Source organism: Eubalaena glacialis, chromosome 13 (assembly GCF_028564815.1).
Source record: "Eubalaena glacialis isolate mEubGla1 chromosome 13, mEubGla1.1.hap2.+ XY, whole genome shotgun sequence".
Classification (NCBI taxonomy): Eukaryota; Metazoa; Chordata; class Mammalia; order Artiodactyla; family Balaenidae; genus Eubalaena; species Eubalaena glacialis.
In genome coordinates, this window is record NC_083728.1 from 55,117,489 (window position 1) to 55,139,335 (window position 21,847).

A 21,847-nucleotide genomic window follows, 5' to 3' on the forward strand; every position below is an offset into this window, starting at 1 on the left:
CCACGGGAAGGGCAAGAAGACTGATTTTTGATGAAGATCCAACACTTGTGTGGACCCATCGTCTGGCCCCTGGGAGACCTGAACCGCTGACTAGGGTTAGTGAGTGCTCTCTGGTTCTATAGAATCAAGCCCGTAATTTTGTGTTTTAACTTATTAATGGCCTCCTTCTGACGAAGGTCATCGGGGGGCAAGTGACAGGAGTTAGGGGTGTCACGTTGCCAGAACGGCCTCGATCTACTGTTCCCCTGGGCCTGTGCCCTGGGCAGTGTGATTTTCTTGCTCCTTCATGAAGAGGGGAAGCACATTTCCCCTACCTTGAGTCTGGCTGGCCTCGTGACTTGCTTTGGACAAAAGAATGTGGTGGAAGTGATGGGCCTGGCCCTCAAGAGGACCACAGCTGCCCTTTCTCCTGAAACTGCCCTGGTGCCATGTGGACAAGCCCAGGCTGGCCCATTGGATGGTGAGAGACTGTAACCCCTCATGCCTGTTACCCAAGCTGACAGCCAGCTGTCCCCCAGACATGTGTGAGAGGCCATCCTAAGCCAGCCAGCCCCCAGCCTCCCTGCCAGCCAACCCTGGATGCAGGGACGAGCCAGATCAACAGAACTGTCCCGCTGACCTACAGACTTGTGAGCAATATCAGTGCTTATTGCTTTAAGCTACTACTTTTGGGATGATTTGTTATGTGGCATTATTTGGTAATAGATAACCGATATGCTGGACAAGCAAGGCTGGAGGGACAATCCCAGGTTAACCTGTGCGGGGTGGGGCTTAAGCCTGGGCCCTGATGATGGCTGCACTGGGGCTTCCCTACAGCCGTGGTGACTGCTGAGATGTCCAAGAAAACCCTGAGGACCTGCTCTGACCCGGGGAGGGGGCACATCTCCAGAGAGACAGTGCCCCTTCTTCCACATTGCTGACCTTTCACTAGAGTGACTGGCCACCCTTCTTGCCCTTTCCAGCCAAAGCATGCATTTCTATGTGACTCCATTCAGGGAGAGATGGACGGGGCAGGATGCATACAGTACCTCTCATTTACTGACACCCACCGTGGGTGGGCACCATGCCGAGAGTGCTGCAGGCTTTGTTTTATTTAACTCTCACAACTATCATTATCCCCATTTTAAAGAAGAGGGAGTCGAGCATCAAGATACTAAGTCACTTCTCAGTTCAGAGGCAAAACCAGAATTCAGATACAAATTTGCTGCTTCCGACCCCCTGTTCTTAAGCATGACCTTTATAAATAAGATGAAAAGACAACCCTCAGAATGGGAGAAAATATTTGCAAAGGAATCTACAGACAAAGGATTAATCTCTAAAATATATAAACAGCTCATGCAGCTCAATATTAAAAAAACAGACAACCCAATCAAAAAATGGGCAGAAGACCTAAATAGACATTTCTCCAAAGAAGACATACAGATGGCCAAGAGGCACATGAAAATCTGCTCAGTATCACTAATTATTAGAGAAATGCAAATCAAAACTACCATGAGGTATCACCTCACACTGGTTAGAATGGGCATCATCAGAAAATCTACAAACAACAAATGCTGGAGAGGGTGTGGAGAAAAGGGAACCCTCCTGCACTGTCGGTGGGAATGTAAATTGATACAGCCACTATGGAGATCAGTATGGAGGTTCCTTAAAAAAACTAAAAACAGAACTACCATATGAACTAGGAATCCCACTACTGGGCATATACCCAGAGAAAACCATAATTCAAAAAGACACATGGGGGGCTTCCCTGGTGGCGCAGTGGTTGAGAGTCTGCCTGCCAATGCAGGGGACACGGGTTTGAGCCCTGGTCTGGGAAGATCTCACATGCCGTGGAGCAACTGGGCCCGTGAGCCACAACTACTGAGCCTGCGTGTCTGGAGCCTGTGCTCCGCAACAAGAGAGGCTGCAGCAGTGAGAGGCCCGCGCACCGCGATGAAGAGTGGCCCTCGCTCGCCGCAACTAGAGAAAGCCCTCGCACAGAAACAAAGACCCAACACAGCCAAAAATAAATAAATAAATAAATAAAAATTAAAAAACAAAAACAAAAACGAAATAGATGGAGGCTGTGCCTTATTTAAAAAAAAAAAAAGACACATGCACCCCAATGTTCATTGCAGCACTATTTACAATAGCCAGGTCATGGAAGCAACCTAAATGCCCATCGACAGACGAATGGATAAAGAAGATGTGGTACATATATACAATGGAATATTACTCAGCCATAAAAAGGAACGAAATTGGGTCATTTGCAGAGACGTGGATGGACCAAGAGACTGTCATACAGAGTGAAGTAAGTCAGAAAGGGAAAAACAAATATAGTATATTAGTGCATATATGTGGAATCTAGAAAAATGGCACAGATGAACTGGTTTGCAGGGCAGAAAATGAGACACAGATGTAGAGAACAAACGTATGGACACCAAAGGGGGGAAAGCGGGGTGGTGGTGGTGGTGGTGGGATGAATTGGGAGATTGGGATTGACATGTATACACTCATACGTATAAAATAGATAACTAATTAAAAAATAAAATCTTAAAAAAATATATCATGTATTCCTGATGCTCAGAAATGTGCAGATAAAAAGTGTGATGGTTAAATTTATGTGTCAATTTGGCTGGGACATGGTGTGCTCAGATATTTGATTAAACATTATTTTGGGTGTTCCTGTGAAGGTGTTTTTTGGATGAGGTTAACATTTAAATTGGTGGGCTCTGAGTAAAGCAGATTGTCCTCCATAGTGTGGGTGGGCCTCGTCCAATCCATTGAAGGTCTGAATAGAACAAAAAGACCAGCCTTCTCTGGGTAAGAGAAAATCCTCCAGCACTGCCTTTGGACTCCAGCTCGTCTCTCCTGGGTCTCCAGCCTGCCAGCCCACCCTGCAGATTTTGGACTTGCCAGACCCCATAATTGCATGAGCCAATTCCTTATAACAAATCTCTTTCTTTTTATATACATATCTGATTCGTTCTTTTTCTCTGCAGAATCCTGACTAATTCAAAAAGTAACTTAGTGGTTTAACCAGCTTTCACTGGTTCTTTGGCTCACTCACTGGTTAGGGTCCTTGGCTTAGGTTTTCTGCTACAACATGGTCTGTCTTTGCCACATGATTTTTTTTTGGTGACAGAACATACTAACTGGTAACCAAGCTCATTTTCTTTTCTTCCTGGGATCCGGTTAGGCTCCATTTCCCAGCCTCCCCCGCACGTGCATGTGGCCAAGTGACTGAATTTCAGCTGATGTTATGTGGGTGACGGGATGTATGCTGCTTCCAGGCCCGGCTCATAAAAATCCCCAGAGCCATTGTCCGTGCTCTTTCCCTCTAGTCCCTCATGCAAACCTCCAAGGTGGAGCTTTAGTTCCATTTTACAGATAGGGGAAACTGATTCAGGGATCACTTGTTCCATACCAAGCAATCAATATACCACTACCTTTGTCCATATAATCTACTGTATTTTTCTCTCTTAAGAAAAGAATAATTGCCACCTGAGGACCATAAAATCCCCCCATATGGCAAACATTAGTTTCCAAAATGATTATACCAACATACAGATATTTCTTTTGCAATCTATATGATTCTCTCCACAACCCCAAATCTGTGTTACGTCTATTTCTTTTAGCTGAAGGGGAAAATTTAAATAATGAAAACTTGTGTCATCCAGGTAGCGGACTAGAGATTTTTTTTAAAACTCACAACTTTGTGGTATTTCTCCAGTGGCTCAGAAGAGCTCACAAAATTAAACTCTGTTGGATTTCACTGTGCTCTGGATTGGCTAGAGAGAGGGGGTTGATTGCAAAGACCAACCTTTGAGCTGATATCAGCTTATGAGGCAGTCTCAACGCTCACATGAAAGAAAAACTTAGATTAGGTCTTTGAAGGCAGTTTGGATTTTGTTATCCAGGAGGCAATTTCAGAATTAGTCCCTAAAGACAGAAGGGAAAGATGTTTGTCGATTTCTAAGCCATTACATGTCCCCGGGGTACAGTATTGGTTTCCATCACTGTGCTAATAGCCAACCAGAGAGAGCAATTTTCCCCCCATGTTCTTTTTTAGGCCTGTTTATTGGGTTCTTCAGAATAAAATATGACTTTTAATTAAAAAAAGTTAATCACTGAAAATCTTTCTTATTTGAAGGTTTAACTAATGCTATCAATCAAACGTGCTCACATAGAGACAGACGATCCTTGGCATCCATTTATCCATACTTCCCTTCATTTTGGTTGCTTGAATAATAAATGTCTTCTCTCTTCCTGAATTTATAGTAAACTTTTTGTGACCAGGAATTGCATCTAATCCAGAATCTCTTACTCTTTAGGGCGTAATGGATAGAGCATGCTGCACCCAGTGATACTCTGTAAATATTGCCGATGGTGGGGATGACATTTCAGTGGTGCATGCCTGTCAAAGAAATGCTATGCAAGAGAGATTTTTATGGACAGCAGCACAGCAATGGAATACAGATCTGCAGTGCATCACCAAACATTGACCTAAAACCCAGCAAGGCTGGAAGATTATTGACAAAGTGTGAGCTGCAAACCTTGGGAGAAGCAGGCAGTTTTGAAATGGACAGATGTCAAGGGCACTCAACATCTTGGCATGGCTGAGAAAGTATGCCACCCATCCATCAACCAGCCAATCAATATTTATTGAATGCCAGAAAAAAAATGTGATACTAGATCCTGATACCTCATAGCAAATAAGTTATAGCTGTGTTGCATATTATTGATGCTTATTAAATATGTATTATTTTCTACCTTTTTGCAGTTTGGGTTATTGTTGCTACTGTGGCTGTTATTATTTTGCTTGGTCGTCTGTATTTCTCTGATTGCAAGCTAGGAGGAAATAACACTCCTTTTCCAAATTTCTCAACTGTGTTTCAAATACATACCTGGAGCGCAGATACCGCATACAATTATCAAATGGTTCACAGTAGAATAAATACACTTGCTCTGCCGAAAAAGGAATAATCCTACAAAATCAAATGAAGCACAGGGCAAGGAATTCTAATATACAGGTCCCCTAAAAGCAGTTCTGCATATGTATGAAGTTTGCCTTCATAAGGAGTCCTTGGCTTGGAGTTTTAAGTATGCTCTTAAAGAAACGTACACTTGAAGAAAAACAAGTTAACCTACAAGAACAGAGAGGAGATATGATGGTTTAAAGTGTGAGGAAAGCCCAGGGGAGACACGCGGCTATTAAACTCAGTTTCCCAACCAAGGGGAACGTTCTCCTTGCTTGCTTTTGAGAGCGCCCCTAGTAGAGCGTTTTATTTTCTACTTTCCACAGCAGTGAGAAGCCAGTGATGGAGAGCGTGGCCTTTTCTGGGCAGGAATTGCCTCTGCGTTCTAACCGGCCTGTGTGGCAGGCAGTGTGGCTGAAGCAGCAGCAGCAAGCCCACAGCTGGTCAGCATCGGGCAGCCCTTCATTGGAGTTTCGGTGCCGAAACTAGCTTATCCAAGAGCCCCGAGTCTGCTGAGCAAAGATGGGGGTGTTGGGACTGGTGCCCAAGCCCAGAAGAGAACACCTGAAGAAACTGGCAGGCCGGAGGCTCAGGCTGCCTGGGCAGTAAACCCTGCTCCAGCCAAGGGCAAGTGCTCAAGGCTCTCAGAGTTTCTGGGCAGCAGCATTCCTAGAGTGCAATGGGAGAATCGTCCTTGTCTATGCCCCACGCCCAGTTTCCGACCCAATCACAAGATCTCTCCTCTTTTCTCCTAGCAACCTGTCCAAACCTTTCATGCTCACCTCCTCCATGAAGCCTTCTCAGATTGCTGCCTTCTGCACCAGTCTCTAACTCCAGGACCAGTTATCCAGGACACCTCCTGAACACATCTGTACCTCCTGCCTCTGCTTCTTTGCCTAAATTGTACCCTCACCCCAGAATACACTCCCCTCCCCTCCCAACTCTACCTAGTACCTTCATTCAAATCCCAGACCAAATGCCACATCTTCAAGGAAACCTGTCCCAGTTTCCCCAGCCAGAGATAACTTTGCGTTTCTCCACGCTCTCTCTCCAAAGCACTTTTATTATGAGGCAGTGCTTGTAATGGCCCCTCACTGGTATCAAATCCTGTCTCCACCACTTGTTAGCTGTGTGATCTTGCACACGTTACTTAATCTTTCTGTGCTTCATTTTCCAAAATAGGGATAATAACATTCACACCTATTTCAGAGGGTTAGATTGAGAATTAATACGCGCAAAGCACTAAAACAGTGCCTTAAACATAGTAATTAATAGGCGTTCGCTTTCCTTGTATGATTTCAGCCCTGGCTACACTTAGCACTGCAGTGATTCGGGCTGCTGTCGCCTCCTCATGGGACATTGCAAGCTCCTCAGAAGCTTAACCACCAAAATGAATAGTTTCATGAGTACCAAGCTAAAGGCCCAGTTCTGTTTATCTCTTTTTACGTCCTATGCTTTTAAAATTTACTTTTTGTTATAGAAAATATCAGAATAGACAAAAGTAGAGTGAAATCTGATGTAACCATCATCCAGCTTTAACAATTATTAACTCATGGCCAATTATATTTCCTTTAAACCCCCCTTTACTCTCTTTCCTTCTTCTACAAGCCCCTAGTTATACTGAAAGAAATACTAGGCATAATATTCATCCAAAAGGGAATTTTTAATAAACTTATCTTACACTCAAGGGAAGGGTGCTATCTTCAAATTCTCTTTGTGCCAAGCAGGAACCACCTCCAGGACAGACACGACTTTTCGGACCACAGATCCTCCCAGGGCTGTGGCCTGAACTTTGACCCGCCTTCCTCTCATAATCACTTACAACAGTAGTTTTGTTTCGAGAGGCCGTGATTTGAACCGTGGTACCGTCCAGTCTTTGTAATAACAAGCCATGATAGATGAGGACCTTTGAAAATGACTTGATAATTGTGAAAAACCCTATTTATGGGTCAAAGTGGCCACTGTGTCTTGAGTCATTGGTTCCTTAAGAGGCAAGGATCATACTTGCCTGACTCACGATAACTGTGTCTCAGGCAGTTGGACACTTGGGGATTCCACCTCTGGCAATGAAGAATTTTAGTGCCCTGGGCTTCCCTGGTGGCACAGTGGTTAAGAATCTGCCTGCCAATGCAGAGAACACGGGTTCGGGCCCCGGTGCGGGAAGATCCCACAAGCCGCGGAGCAACGAAGCCCTCGTGCCACAAGGGCTTCGTTGAGCACCTGAGCCCTTGCACCTAGATTCTGGTGGGTTGAGAAAGGATTTCTTATTATTCCTATTTTCTTTTTATCTTTAATAAGGTGGCAAATAATTCCTACTTCAACAGAACAAAAGAGTCACGAGATAATTCTAGAGGAGCGTTGCCATATTAAAAAAAAAATCAAGAATTTAGAGAATGTAGCCACGAAGAAGGAAAATAAATCACCATATAATTTAGCAAGGCATTGAGAGCATTTTGCTGGTGACATTTAAGCCTTAAAAACACAACAGAGCGAAATAAAACCCCACACCTGACGTCCCAGACACCTCAGGAGGCCCCATTTACCTGTTAAACCAGTCATCTGTGTATCGAGGGTAAGGATAGGGGTCGTTGCTGCTGAAGTCGTAGCTTGCTTCGGCGTTCTGCAAAACACAAGGTTGTGTCATTAGGTCATAAAGCCAGAGGCACGGGCACGAGAGGATCCGAGAGATGCAACCGTCTTATGTGGACGGCCCCTCCGTGGAGGGCTGTGTTAACTTCCTCTCTGGACCAGCCCTTGAAGAGGTGACAGAGCAGACGTGTGTCCGTGGAGGGTTCTATCCTCCCGTTATCCTCTTTTCCAGACTCCCTCATCCCATCCTATTCCAGGCCCTCAAAGGGTTAGCAAGTTTGCGTCCTGTACTACCCAGGACTGTCTCCATTTTAAGCTGAGTGACACTTGTGGGTCAGTGGGGCTCCCCCGAAAGCCAGGGCTCTCGTTAAGCTTCCTTGCACTGATGGCCAGAAGGATCTAGTTCTCATGTCACAAGTGAGGCAGCCTCTAGAGTTTTCTTACTTTATGCAGAGCTCACTCCAGCTCCCTGCTTCAGGCTGACAGAGGCTTGTCTCCTTTACATTTACGGGTGTTAAACCCAAGCCCCGAATACTGGCCATGATATCAACCTCATTTATTCACTCAACAAATATCATTGAGTCTAATATATGCCAGGGACTTTCCCAAGTATGGGAATACAATGGTGACATCCCTGCCCACATGTAAATTACAGCCTGGTTGGGGGGACAGACATCAATCCCACAAAAAATAGTTGATTGCAAACAGGAGTCCTCTTAACACTACAAGATACAATGAGAAGTTTAAATTCTATTCAGTCCAATACCTCCAATTTTCCCATTGAGAGTCTTTCCCCACAGAAATCAACTACCTATTCACTTAAATCGATTTCATGCTTTAATTTTGTCCATTTAGGTCTTCAGTTGGTCAGCCTTTTATTTTGGTCCATGACGGGAGATGGTCCCCCACCATCTGTTGGCTAATCCCTTCCTTCCTCTCTGCCTGTCAGTTGCCCAGGGATGCTGAGCTCCGTGAAGCTCCTCTCTCCTCATCCCATCCTCCCTCCTTTGTTTCTGAGGTGTGCAGCCAAGACCCTGGATGGTTTCCTGGTCCGCAGTATATACTAGGCTGGGAAACACTGGGTTAGACACATATTCCAGCTGGGAAATTTCTCAATTCCATGGGCCCTGAGACATTTTAGAGAATTGTGCTCTTTTATGAGTCAAAACACTTTAGTCTGTAAACTTAATGTATTAGTGGCATAATGGTTTTAAGAGCAAATTGACTAGTTCCATGAGTTTGTGTTTCCATTTGTTGGATGACAAAGGGCCATCAGTAGCTGGAATGACCAGAATTGTAATACTAATTTATTTTTAAAAATGTGCTTGGGGCAGAATTCACCTTGAAATTTGTTTAAAATTTTTTTAACTTAAAAGTTTTTAGCTTTATTGAGGTATAATTCTTATACAAAAAATTCCACACATTTAATGTCTACATCTTGATATGTGTACACTCATGATGCCATCACCATAACCAAGGTACTAAACATACCCACCACATTCAAAATTTCCTTGTGTTCTTTTGTGTCTGTGTGTTCTTCTTTTTTTTTTTTTGGTAAGAACATTTAACGAGATCTATCCTCTGAACATATTTTACAGTGTATAATACCGTATTGTTGACTATTACATGGCAGAGGTCTAGAACTTATTCATTTGCATAACAGAAACTTCATACCCGTTGAAAAACAATTCCTCATTTTTCCCTCCCCCACCTTTCTATTCAAAATTTGGACCAGTCACTTATCTTGGGCATTGAACATGGCTATCCTGTGTTCTAGAATTTAGGTCTTCCTTCAAATCCTAGTCTTTAGAGAGGATGTGTTCCTGTCTCCACTGGCCATAATTACTGGCAAATACCCAGGTCTGCTCCTCCTCCACTGAGATCCCAAACTACCTTCATTCACCTTTAAAAGTTTAATTCTCTATCTGGGCTATAATCCCAGTCTTTGGGAGACCCTCTCAGATTTGGCATATTTTTTTTTCTTGATGTTTCTTGAGCTATTTGGATCTCACTTCTTTTGAGGGATACTATTTTGAAAGTAACTTATTCGTCTTCCCTAAGTATGTTCAATTACCCCAATCTTCCCTGAATTTTTGAGACAAGAGCATGCTTAGGTAGAGCTGGTGGGGTTGGAATATTAAGAGGAACACAAGTTAATAGTTTTTCTTTGGGGTTTCAAAGCTGAGGTTGAAAGTTAAGCGATAGACCTGGAAGACTATTTGCTAGGCCTGGTTTGTTTCTCTGTAGAAGAAATGAAAATGGCCCAGTCTAAGGTGAATTGAATAGAAAATTCATTGAGTAGCGCTTGTAGGGCACTCAGAGGGAGCCCTGAGTGCTACCTCTCTCTTCTGAGCTGTGTTCTTGGAGTGGGAAGGGGGTGTGTTGGGATGTCCAACCTCAGAGAGGTCTGGGACTCATCCTAGGGCAGGGGCGTGGAGCTGAGGACCAGAGGTAGCTCCGTGAGGTGTCTTAGCTGAGGGACTCGGGGACGCCCCATTCCGTGTTCTGTGATGCTCACTGCAGAAGAGGAAGGAGCAGAATATTGTGTGGGAGGCTGAGATCAGTGAGAACACGACAGAGAGAACCAGCTGCCCCAGGAAGTCCAAGGGTCACGACAGTGAGGATCCAGGGTTCACGCCGGATCTGCGTGAAGTGATGACCGAGGCCAGTGGGGTGCGGATGCAGCAGTAGTTTCCACGGTGGACAGATGATGAGACGTGAGCTCCAGGAGCCCGTCCCCTCTTCCTGATGCTGTGCTAGTCCTTTGCAGCTTGAGGGTGGAGGCAGGAGGGTGGGAGCAAAACCTGTGTTGGCCAAGGTCAAATTTCTACCATCAGTGCCAGTAGGTTGTTGGAGAGAAATTAAATTCCACTAGAGAAAAATAAAATCAGAATTTTCTGCACCTTTGTGTTTGCTGCCTAAGCAATTGACCTATTTCACCAGCTTTCCGCCCTGGCTCACCTTTCGTGTTCACAACTGTGACCTGCGGTCTGGGCCGAGGTCTTTGGCTCTGATTTCTGGTTCTGGAGAAAATGGCTTGCCGCGAGGTGGGTGGGGGCAGAGGGGGAACTGGAGAGTTCAGACAGCAGAATTTGTTCCTGAGAATCCACGGTACTCTGAGACCACTTTTACAGAAAGAAGTAAGACCATGTATTGTCTGCAGTCAAATTCACCTCAATGTTGAGATGGATGAGGACTTAGGAACTCTAATTTGTTGTCTTTACAATTAATCTGACGACTAATGCTAATTCCTTGTGTAATAGTCTAGGCTGAGGCTGAGTATTAAGGAAGGCAAACAGGTGTTCTTCTTTGGCTGTATATTTTCTGGCAAAAAATCAAATGGCTTACAGCAAGAAAGAAGAATGAGCGATTTTTTGCAAGGGTTCTGTTTATACTTTTATAGCCCAAACCGACGAGTCATTTATTGATCTGAATTACAATGTCGTCTTCCATAAAACTGTTTGTGTACAGGAATAAATTAAACTGGTCTTGGATTATACTGGAATTTTCTAAAATATCCATTAACGTAGACATGTGGGAGGAAGTGGAGTCTCTGTAGATTTAATGCTCTGGTATCCTAGGCTAAGCCAGAGGTTTGTTTTGAATTCTGTAACTTCGTCCTAAAATGCATTAGTCTATTTTCTTTTAGAAAATACTAGCTGTTTAGTGAACATAATTTAATCATTGATGATTCAGTATCAGGATGATTCAGAGTCACCATTAAGAACTTGAATTATCATTGTACCATTGTGGAGAAAGTAGGAAGATTGGGCTGAATCCAAACTGACCTCAGGGCATCCCTGGAAGTTATTTCTAGAAGAAACTTCTGATAATGGCTCATTTTCCCTTTAAGAGTTGAGTGCAGGGGAAAAAAATCCCTCTAGCAATTAGTATTTCTAAGGCTTAGTGTCTGAACACTTGAATGCATAGTCAGAAAGCAAGGCTAGATTAACTCTCAGCAAAGAAGTTTAATAATTACGGTTTTGGCTGTTGTTTGCGCTGTGCACTTTCCCATCAGATGGCCTACCCGCACACTAGGCTAAGTAAGGACAAGGGACTTACTTATTTTCATGATATCTTCTGACTCCGTTATATCTGAGGTGCTGCCATCAAAGGCACAGGCTGACAAATGGCACCTGTCTGATGCTATGGCTGGTCTCACCTTGGAAGCTGGTGGTGGACCCAGTGGCAATCATGTTTGTTGCTTTAACATTTTCAGAGGAGCTTCTGAGCCCCTTGAGACTGAACTCAACTCTAGCACTGCCACCCTTAACCCCCAAACCTGGAATTTACTGCCTCTGGGACAAGTGGACTTTCCTTGCTGGGTAGCACAAGACAGATGTATCTGCAGGTGTCAGCTTGAAGTAGGGGAAGGAAAAGAGGCATTAAATCAGACAGATCTGGTTTTGAACCCAGGCTATTTGGTCTTGGCAATATTCTTGTTTTCTGGAAACTGAGGTTTTCCTCATCTTTAAAATGCAGATGATAAAACAGTAACTGGTTGGTTGCTGTGAGGATAAAAGGAAGGAAGGGATGTGGGCCAGCAAGCACACTGCGGACGACGTCTCACCTCTTTCTTCTGCTTTTGTGTCCTCTACTTTCTTTGATCACCTACGGCAAGAGTCACAAAATATGACCCAAAGGCCAAATCTGGCCCACCACTTGTTTTTGTAAATAAGGTTCTATTGGAACATAGTCATGTGCATTTGTTTATGGGTTGCCTAGCGCTGCTTTCACAATATAACAGCAGACTTAAGTAGGTGTGGCAGAAGCCTACCAATCTTAAAATATTTACCATATTTTATAGAAAGTGCTCATCAATGCTTGACTGGCATCCTAGGCCTTTGGGCGCCCAGGCTGCCTGCTGATAGCCTGAGGCTTGCGCTACAGCACCTCACCCAGTCCTGCCTTCCTAGGAGGCTCCTTTGCCCTGAGACGTACCTGTCCCATGGCCCCTTCTCTCTAGGTGAGCTGCAGCTGCCGAAAAGGAATCTGATACAAACTAACCTCACTATGTTGCTAAGAGTCTGAAGTTTACCTGTCCTGGGCCTCACACCAATCAAAAGTAGGTTATCGGGTGTTCCTGTGGCCAGAAATGGGGGCTCAGCCCACTGGGGCGCTTGTGGAGGCCGTGAGGGCATCCCGCTGGGATGGCGGGGAAGCCCCGCTATCGTCCCCACCGCCCCTCTGCCCATCGTGGGTTGAAGGCTAGTCCTAGGGGCACCGACCCTCTAGTTCATCTGTCTTTCCATCTACAATTATCCTGTCTGTGCCCACGGTCAGAACATCACCCTTGCAGTAAACAGCATGTGCCCAGGTGATATGGGCACACGTGGTGTCTGCTCACCCATCTTTCATTTTTAAACCTGATGTTGCTTCGACATTCTGACAATACCAGGCTCTCGTAATAGACCAATGTATTTAATATAAAGGTCCGTTGGTGTGATTGAATTTTTTAGAGCACTAAGGAGCAAACTCTGTGGTCTGACTATAAAATTAGGTAAGTGGCATTTTTTTTTTAACATCTTTATTGGAGTATAATTGCTTTACAATGGTGTGTTCGTTTCTGCTGTATAACAAAGTGAATCAGCTATATGTATACATATATCCCCATATCTCCTCCCTCTTGCGTCTCCTTCCTACCCTCCCTATCCCACCCCTCTAGGAGGCAAGTGGCATCTTTAATCAGGGCTGCCTTGCACAGCTGTGCGGGTCATGCCTTCACAAGCAGCCACGCCCAAGGGGAGCAATGAGGGGCTGCACTGGACTCGCAAGCCTGTGCCTTGGGGAGGGGCTTGAAAAACTAATCGGTCCGCCTGCCCGGAGGAGCCACCCTTTTCTCATTTGTCTGCCCAGAAGGGGGCACATTTTCTAATCTATTTGCCCAGAAGAAGGTGCTGTTTTGCAATTCACCCACCGGAAAGGGGTGCTTTTTTCAATTTCACAAGAAGGCACTTAAGTACTAGCATGTCTAGAGCCACGGCAAGAAATGCGTCTCCTAGTTACAGCCGTGTACAAGCTCAGACCGCAGAGAAATTGAACCAGGGAGACAATGTGGCCCCTGTGAGATGTCAGGTAATACCAGACTCACATAATATCTCAGGCAATAGGAGTTTGTGACTACAGGTACAGCATGGCCTAGGATACGTTGCCAATGTAATTCCACAGCTATCAGCGCTCAGAACAAGAAAGTACATTGCATATGTCCCTTTATTCCAACTTGCTCCTTTTCCTAAAGGCATTTAATCAAATAACCCAGCTAGGAGCTGTGTAACGGTATTAGCTGAAATTGCACTGTGCTCACGGATTAATGAAGCAGGAATGAGCTTCCCCAGATAGACTCTCAGACTGCAACCATATTGCCCCAGAACAAAGCTCCTCTGTATGGAAACTGAGCAGCAAAAGGGTCCAGTCCACTAGAGCCGAGAGAATTTTGCTTTGCACCTACTTGCATTTAATATGGTCACGGTGGAAATTTCCCGACTGTGTGCCTATTTGGATTTTCCTCAAATAATTCTCCCACATGCACTGGTTTAATGATCATGTTCATCTCATTTTTGACTAAAACCAGCATTAAAGGGATTTATGTCTATCTTAAGTCTGGCTGTAAAACTTAATGAAATTTAACATTTCTCCAGCACACACACACCAAAAAAAGATGCATAGTCAGAAAATTGTTTGAAATTTTTCTTCTATACTCCTAAGATTTCCAGAGTCATGTGTTTTTCCAGGGACGGAGTGTTCTCCGTGGATTTGACACCCCTTACCATCACCTCTTTCTTGCTCCTAGACGTTCCAGCAACTTCGCTAGTCACTGGATCACTCTCTGGGTAAGAGGAGTGTAATAGCCAGGCCGGGCAGGTACCATCAAGCCTAAGCCACGTCCTGGACCGCTGTGCTTTTTAGTTTCCAAAGCTGAGCGGCTCCATCCTTTGGCCCTAATGTCACTCTTATCAGCCTATCTGAGGGAGGTTCTAAGAAATAAACATAAGAGGAGGTAATAATAATAATAATATAAATTCCTAATGGTTAATACAGTGCCCTAAGTTAATAGAGTGCCTTTAAGTTTTTCAAAGCAGGTTACGTTCTCTTATTTTATTTAATATTCTCCAAAACCCTGTGCGGGTAGGAGAGCAGATACATTGAATGCAGAAGTGGGGCAGTTACTATCTCTAAGACACGGTCAAGGCAGCCCCTCTGGATGGCTTTAGAGCTATCTCTGCCTGCTCACGTCTTCTTAGCCCGTCTTACTGCTTTGGAAGGCCAACGAAGCCTGTCTCAGGCTAGATTGAGGCCAGTTCCCACTCATGAATTTTAATAGCTGCCCTAAAAGCATGAATTCCTGGGGCTGAACTGATGCATGGAGGAGAAGCTGCCACTCACTGTGATTAATCTCCAAGCGCTGACTCTGAGACAGGGTCCAACACTTGTTTGGAAAATATTTACATCTTTTTTTCTCACCAGCTGACAACTCAAATTTAGCATTTCCTTCAGTTATGGATGTGAACTACAGGTCACAATATTACTAGCAGTACCTGAGAGCTTGTCACCAATATGTAGTTTCATACCACGTTAAAACTATTACAGATTTGCTGAGATATCTTTTCTACTCACTCCTACCTGGCACTAGATTTTGTTATTTAGTGCATTTATAAAGAGGGATACATACTACTGTTTCGCAAAAGTGTATTTTTAATCTTTTGATAACTGTTTCAATATAATTGCTTTTCCTTGGTTATCCTATGCATTTTGTTTCATGAATTTAAAATACTATCCTGAGTATGAGAAGAAAGACATACTTGTGTACATAGGTAGGTGGTGTGCAAATTGGTGTAATCTCTTCAAAGAGAAATTTGGCAATATCTATCAGAATAAAAGATGCACAGACTCTTCGACCAAGCGATCCCACCTGTAAGAATCTCTCCTAAAGGTATACTTGTACGTATATGAAAGATTTGTGTTTAAATGTGTTCACGGCAGCATGATTATAAAAGTGAAAGACCAGAAATGGCTTGTGTCCCACACGGGGGATGACGTAAATCAATGATGGTGCAGCCACACAATGCAAAACTGCAGTCCCAGCAAAGAACAAGGTACGTGGCCTGCAATGTACTCCTTCCCAAGAAATATTAAGTAAAAAAGACAACGTGTAAAACAGAGTGCATGGTGAGCCCCCATTAGCACAGAAGAGAAGGATACACTTGATGGTAAATGCATAAAGTATTTCTGGAAAGATACACAAGAGCCTTTTTATACTGCTTTGTGTCTAGGGAGAGGCCCAGGGCCTGAGGTGGAAGGAAGACAGATTTCATTGCATTGCCTTTTGTTTTGTGTATTTTTCTGGCATAATAATAACAACAGGTAACACATATTGAGTGCTTATTTTGTGCAAGGGGCTCTTTTAGATGCTTCGTCTGCATTTGCTCCTCCCTGCGATGTCCTTATGTGGTAGGACTCTTATTATCACTCTCATTCTAGGAGCAAGGAGACTGAGTGAGGCACAGAGAGGTTGACTATTTCCCCTGAGGTCACACAGATATAAAAAGGGGGCACAGCAGGGACTTAGACCAGGCAGTCTGGTCCCAGAGGCCTCTCCCCTAACTCCTCAGTCTTGCCTCTGCATTAGAATCACAATGTCACATTCTTCGTGTGTTGTTTAAAAGAAAAACAATCAGCAAATAAAAGAGAATAATTCAGTGGGTTTATTCCCTGAAATATCAATGGGTCATTCTGTCCAAATCCAAGCATATGAACTGAGATAAGAATTTACCTCCCGACCCTGGGACACACCTCACTAAAGAGCCGGGAAGCTCATCTCTTACTTTGTCTGATCCATTCATTTGATAACAGCATGGTTTTATTTAGTGACTTTTCTATCCAAGGCTTAAACCAACAAATATGCCTCCAAAGAGAAAGCTAATTCCCCTGTTTTTGACAGCCAGGTTCAACCTGTTCTGATTTTCTCTGTTGATGATGCTTTTCCTCTTAGAAGTAGGAAAACAAACATCACCCTGTTTACAGACAGATCACATGGATGACTGGATTCCCCAGAAACTGAGATCTAGGAAATACTTCCTTTTTTGTTCCAGAGCCCCATCTGCACTAGTTGGTGACCCTTGGGTTTCTGGGTACAACTTGAACTTCATTGGCTGGGAATGGTGTTCCCTGAGGTGCTTGCACGTGGTGCCTTCAATACCTGGCGTCGCAGAACTTGACTGTGACTCCTTGCAAAGCACCCCTCCCATCCTTCTTATTATGCCAACGACAAGCCTCCATTAAGTGCGCCCGTGTCTTTAATTCCTCCCTGTTCCTTGCAAATCCATCTTCTTATCTGACAGGGGCAAGCGTTGGCAGGCAGCAACATCCAGCTTGAGTTGCTTTCATTGTATTTATTTTGACAGGTACTTCTATATATGTTGAGGGATACTGGTTGTTTTTCTATTTAAAACAGTGATTAATAGTTTCCCTTTAAAATACATCCATCTATGTGAAAAAAGTGAGTCAATTGAAGGAAACATGCTAGGTAAGTAATAGCACCGATAGCAAAAATTGTGAAAGTGTGTTATGACTGGTGGATGACTGGGAAACACTGGAATAAAGAGATGGTGATGTTTATGGCTTTGACTCCTCTAGTTACCAGCGGATCCACCCTTAACAGTGGCTCGAGAATTGAGTGTCTATTTGGGGGATTTGTAAGAGTAATGGAAAAAACTTTCTGTCTTCAAATTTCAGCCCTGTCAGCTGTCATTTCAACACTGTGAATTCAATCCTTGACAGTCTGTAGACTGTTGGCCTTCGAAGGTGTTCAATCATTCATGCATTCGGCCGATCATTTATTTATTCATGGAACACATATTTATTGAGTACCAACTATTTACCAAACATTGTGCAATAGCAAGTTCCCATTGGAGAAGAAGATGCCCTTGGCTGGGGTATCTTGCCTTTAGCCCTCACGAGCTAATACATCAGCCAGGGACTGACACCTGAGGTTCCAATGAATTTATTGGCTAACGGTGGTTCTCAACTCAGGCTGCTCAATAGAATAACCTGGGGAGCTTTTAGAAATATGAATACTTGAGTGACCCCTAGATTTTGATTTAATTCATCTGGGGTGGGGCTTGGGCATCAGTAGTTTAAAAAAGGACACAAAAACTCTTCAGGTGGTTCTGATGAGACAAGGTCGAGAACCACTGAGCTGACATCTCTGTTCACTGCTCAAGTTCCGGCCCCCCTGCTGCTTAGTGTGGTCTGTGGACCAGAAGTACTGACATCACCGGAGAACTTGTTAGAATTGCAGGACTTCAGGCTGCACCCGAGACTGGCAGAATCTGAATCTGCGTTTTAGCAGGATCTCCAGGGAATTCATGTGTGCACACTGATTCTTTTATTTATAAAACGAGTGCATGTTTGCCTTTGGCCCGTTCACTTCCTCTTAATCTCCTACTTTCCTTCCTCCCTCTTCTACCTAAATTCTATAACAGAAAGAAATTGAATTTGAGAAGCCATTCATACTTTAGCATGGATAAGTTCACTACACTGCCCTTCCCAATATTATTCGCTTTAACAGAAGAGCATGGACATTGGAAAAAGCTATAGTTCTCAATCTCTAATAGCAGAGATTGAAGGGTGGTATTTTGGGAGCATCAGGAACTTCTTGGCATCTCTTAGGCTGAAGTTCTTTCTATGGAGAAGTTCAGTTCTAAGAACAGAGCTGTTGCAATGAATTCCTTTGGTTGGGAAGGGAAGGCCTGATGAACCAAAGAAAACAAAAGAAAGCAAGATAAAGTGTGGCTATTATGCACAATATTACTGGATTCCCTGTGCTCCTGGCAGGTGAAGGCTCTTGGGGCAGTGGGGAGTTGATTCTGCAAGAAAGGAGAGTAAAATTCAGAGTGAAGGGTCTCCTGCTGTTAGGTAAATTTTGATGAATATTAAAGTTTGAATTATTTTTGCCTCCTGCTGCTTAAAATAAAGTTTCTGTCAAAACTTTAAAAATACACACAATTATAATCAAACTAAATGCCAAGCCGTTTTAACAGCAGTAGGAGTTAAAACATTAAACAATGTGTTTATATTACGATGCATACCTATTTCTATGCCTTGCCTCTATTCCTCAAAAGAAATGATATGTTTCCTGGATCCTAACAAATGGTACAGACAAGCTAAAGTGAACAGTGTAGCAAGATCTAATTTGGATTTGGTAAAAATGAGGGTGCAACCAGGTAACCGCAGGGGTGCTGAGATTCTGTGCTCGGTCTTTGCTTGGCCTCACAGTCCGAATCTGCGTATGGATTCAACTTGGAGCCAATCCAAGCTCCTGACCGGTTTCACTCAGGCGAGTACCCTAGAACTGGCCAGTCCTCCCAGCTCTGGGCCAGCCCTGCTGGATTCCTCCACAGCCTTTACTGCTGAGGTCTCTCTGTGCCCCCCACAGTGACAAAGGTGAACTTGAGCAAGTTGCATAAAAGCAGCTCTGGGCAGTGCTGGGAACCTTCATCAGTTCAGTGCCCACCACTCCAGCAGAGGAGAAGAAAGATGGGGGTTTAAGAAAGGCAGTTGAATTTAGCCTTAATGATGTAATAAGATGGTAAGGAGAGCGATCGCGCTCCGGGGCCCCGGACAGAAGGGGGCAGCCAACAAATGGGCTCAAGTAGCTGCTCTTACGGACCTCCCCGGGTGGGAGATTGAAGGGGTCGGGAGCGACTGGCTAAAGGCAGTTCGAGCCTGATTCGCGCAGTTCCACAAAGACTGAGTGTGCTGTCAAGGCCCTGCGATAGCAACCCTGTAAATCAGCACGAGGAGAGAGAGACACAGTTCTGGGGTCTAAATTTGCGCTGTCAAGGGGGCCAGGTACAAGTCAATTTGTGTTTCCGTCTCCTGTGACTGGGGGCCCTGCGATGCTGCAGAGATGCTCAAGGCTGCCCCTCTGCTTCCTCTTTGAAGGCTCTGCTTGCCTTGGAATGGCTGCCGAGGTCAAGGCCACTACCTTTGAGTACCCTCCCCGTGCGACCGATTATACAACTTCAGCATCACCTGCTTCTCTTTTTTCCAGCCCTAAAAATAGCAAAGATGAGTTCACTGATAGCTGAGTCACCTCTTCGAAGGAGTTGTTCTGTCCAAATATTATTTATTGGAGACTTCGTCTTAAACACATTTACACAACGTTTTCCTCCTGTCAAAGGCATAGCTCTGTGAATAATAACTGTATCACACAGGAGTCTGTTGCTATTACACATACACATGTCAGTTTTATGTATAAACTAAGTGTGTGTATAATTCAACACAAACTGAACTCAGTTGAGCCTCACACAGTTTTTCTTTTCCTTTTCAAAATTAAAAAAAAATTACTGAACTATAGTTGATTTACAGTGTTGTGTTAATTTCTGCTGTACAGCAAACTGACTTAGTTATACATATATACATATTCTTTTCCATTATGGTTTATCACAGGATATTGAATATAGTTCCCTGTGCTCTGTAGTAAGGCCTTGTTTTTGTCTCACAACAGTTTTGAGAATTGAGAAGTGTAACCTCCATTTTACAGATATGAAAACCGAGGCTCAGGGAGGTTATGTAATTTGCTCAAGATTTTCAGCTAGAAGTGGTTGAGTTAGTATTAAAAATTCGGACTTCTGATTCAGACTCATTCTCTCCTTTCTGTAGTGCATGGCATCTACAGCTCTTTCCTATGATAAAAAGCAAAGAAAAAAATTATGAGACTGATCATTTTGGTTGTCCCAACGCCCTTGGAACTGAGTGGGAGCATTAAGACCTAAGATATAGTAAATGGCAGAGAGATGGGGAGTGGGGACCCCAAGGCTTTGGATTGTTACGCAGTTTCAAATCAGTAATAAATCAAACTCAAAAGCTTGTCAGCACCCTTCTCGCTTGTCTCTTTTTGCTTCAAAGAGCTAATCTCTGCTTTGGTGATTCTTTTTAGGATAACCTTGCTAAGAGGAGAAGATGGAAAGAGAGTGCTGTGACCTTGGGAGATAAGCAAAGAGGATGATGAGGCACGTAAATATCTCAGTGTTTATGGCTGGAAAAAAGCGAAGTGGATCAGTTCCCTTTCAGGAAGAAGTTGTTTGAATCTTACCTTTGAACGAGACCAATTTTATGTTCCCAGCCTATGTGAAATGTGACACAAAAAAGGACTGATCCCCCACTGTTCTGGAAAAAGATTAAATGCACTTCTGGTTCCTTTCACAGCTATTCATCATTTTAATTGGTTTTGAAGCCAAACAACTTTGACAGCATTTGTGATGGGAAGCCAACTTCATAATTCATAACCTATGGAAAAGTGATTACAGCCTTCACTCCGTGCACATACCTTATTAAGTTGCTACAAGGATCGAACAGCAGAATCCACATTGATCACACAATCTGTGCACGGGGGTTGCAGCAGTTGAATTATGGACACTAGTCCCTCGGGAAGGAAAATACTCTGCTCTAGACCTTTTGGGGACAACGTGCCCTTGACTCACGGTGTTCCTCGCCACCATCGCTGTTCCCGGCATTTCTAGGAACCATGATGATGCTCATCTGGCCCCCTGGCCCTCTCCCCGCCACTCCAACAATTCCCCTTCAATTTCATCCCAGCATCTTCCTTCATCTTCTCATAACCCAGAACAGTGACTCTGTTGAAATCACAAAATTCCCCATTTCATTCTCCGCCCTCCACTGCCTGTTCCCCAACTTCTCTCCTTCTCTAATCACCGAGATGTTTCATCAGGGCCTGCAAATCCCTCACCCACTCCACTTTCTTATTGCCACTTCTCCATCCCTTTTCGCATACTTTCTCTCAACACCGGGCTGCATCCCCCAGAGTTTTCTGGGTCAAGTTCTTAGTTCTTAGCTTCTTCACTCCCAAGGCAGTTCATGATCAGCCTTTTACCAGTTTCTCTCTAGCTCAGGGGTCACCAACCTTCTCCTGGAAGGACCAGATGGTAAGTGTTTTAGGCCTTGTGGTCTCTGCCCCAAGGACCCACCTCTGCCTTTGAAGTGGGAGAGCCGCCCTCAGTGATATGTAAACAGATGGGCGTGGCTGTGTCCCTATAAACCTTATTTACAAACAACAGCAGCAAAAAGGTGGTGGGTGGGTGGGCTGTGGTTTGCAGAACCCTTCTTCTTGTGAGTTAAATGCGTCTCCCAAAAAGGTATGCTGAAGTCATAACTTGGGTGTGGAAAACCTAATGCCCACACCCCACGTGAAGGTGACTTTATTTGGAAATGAGGTCTTTGCAGATGTAAACAAGTTAAATGAGGTCCTGCTAGATTAGGGTGGATCCTAAGTCCCATGA

General features: G+C 44.1%; 1 protein-coding gene across 2 annotated transcripts in view; it reads right to left on the minus strand.

Moving 5' to 3' along the window:
* The window catches only part of PCSK2 (proprotein convertase subtilisin/kexin type 2), a 211,065-nt gene that overhangs the window by 42,355 nt on the left and 146,863 nt on the right, over positions 1-21,847 (minus strand). For both annotated transcript variants that reach the window (XM_061208708.1, XM_061208707.1), the window contains one exon: positions 7,502-7,578. In XM_061208708.1, coding sequence (XP_061064691.1) covers positions 7,502-7,578 — 77 coding nt within the window. The remainder of the gene's footprint in view (positions 1-7,501; positions 7,579-21,847) is intronic.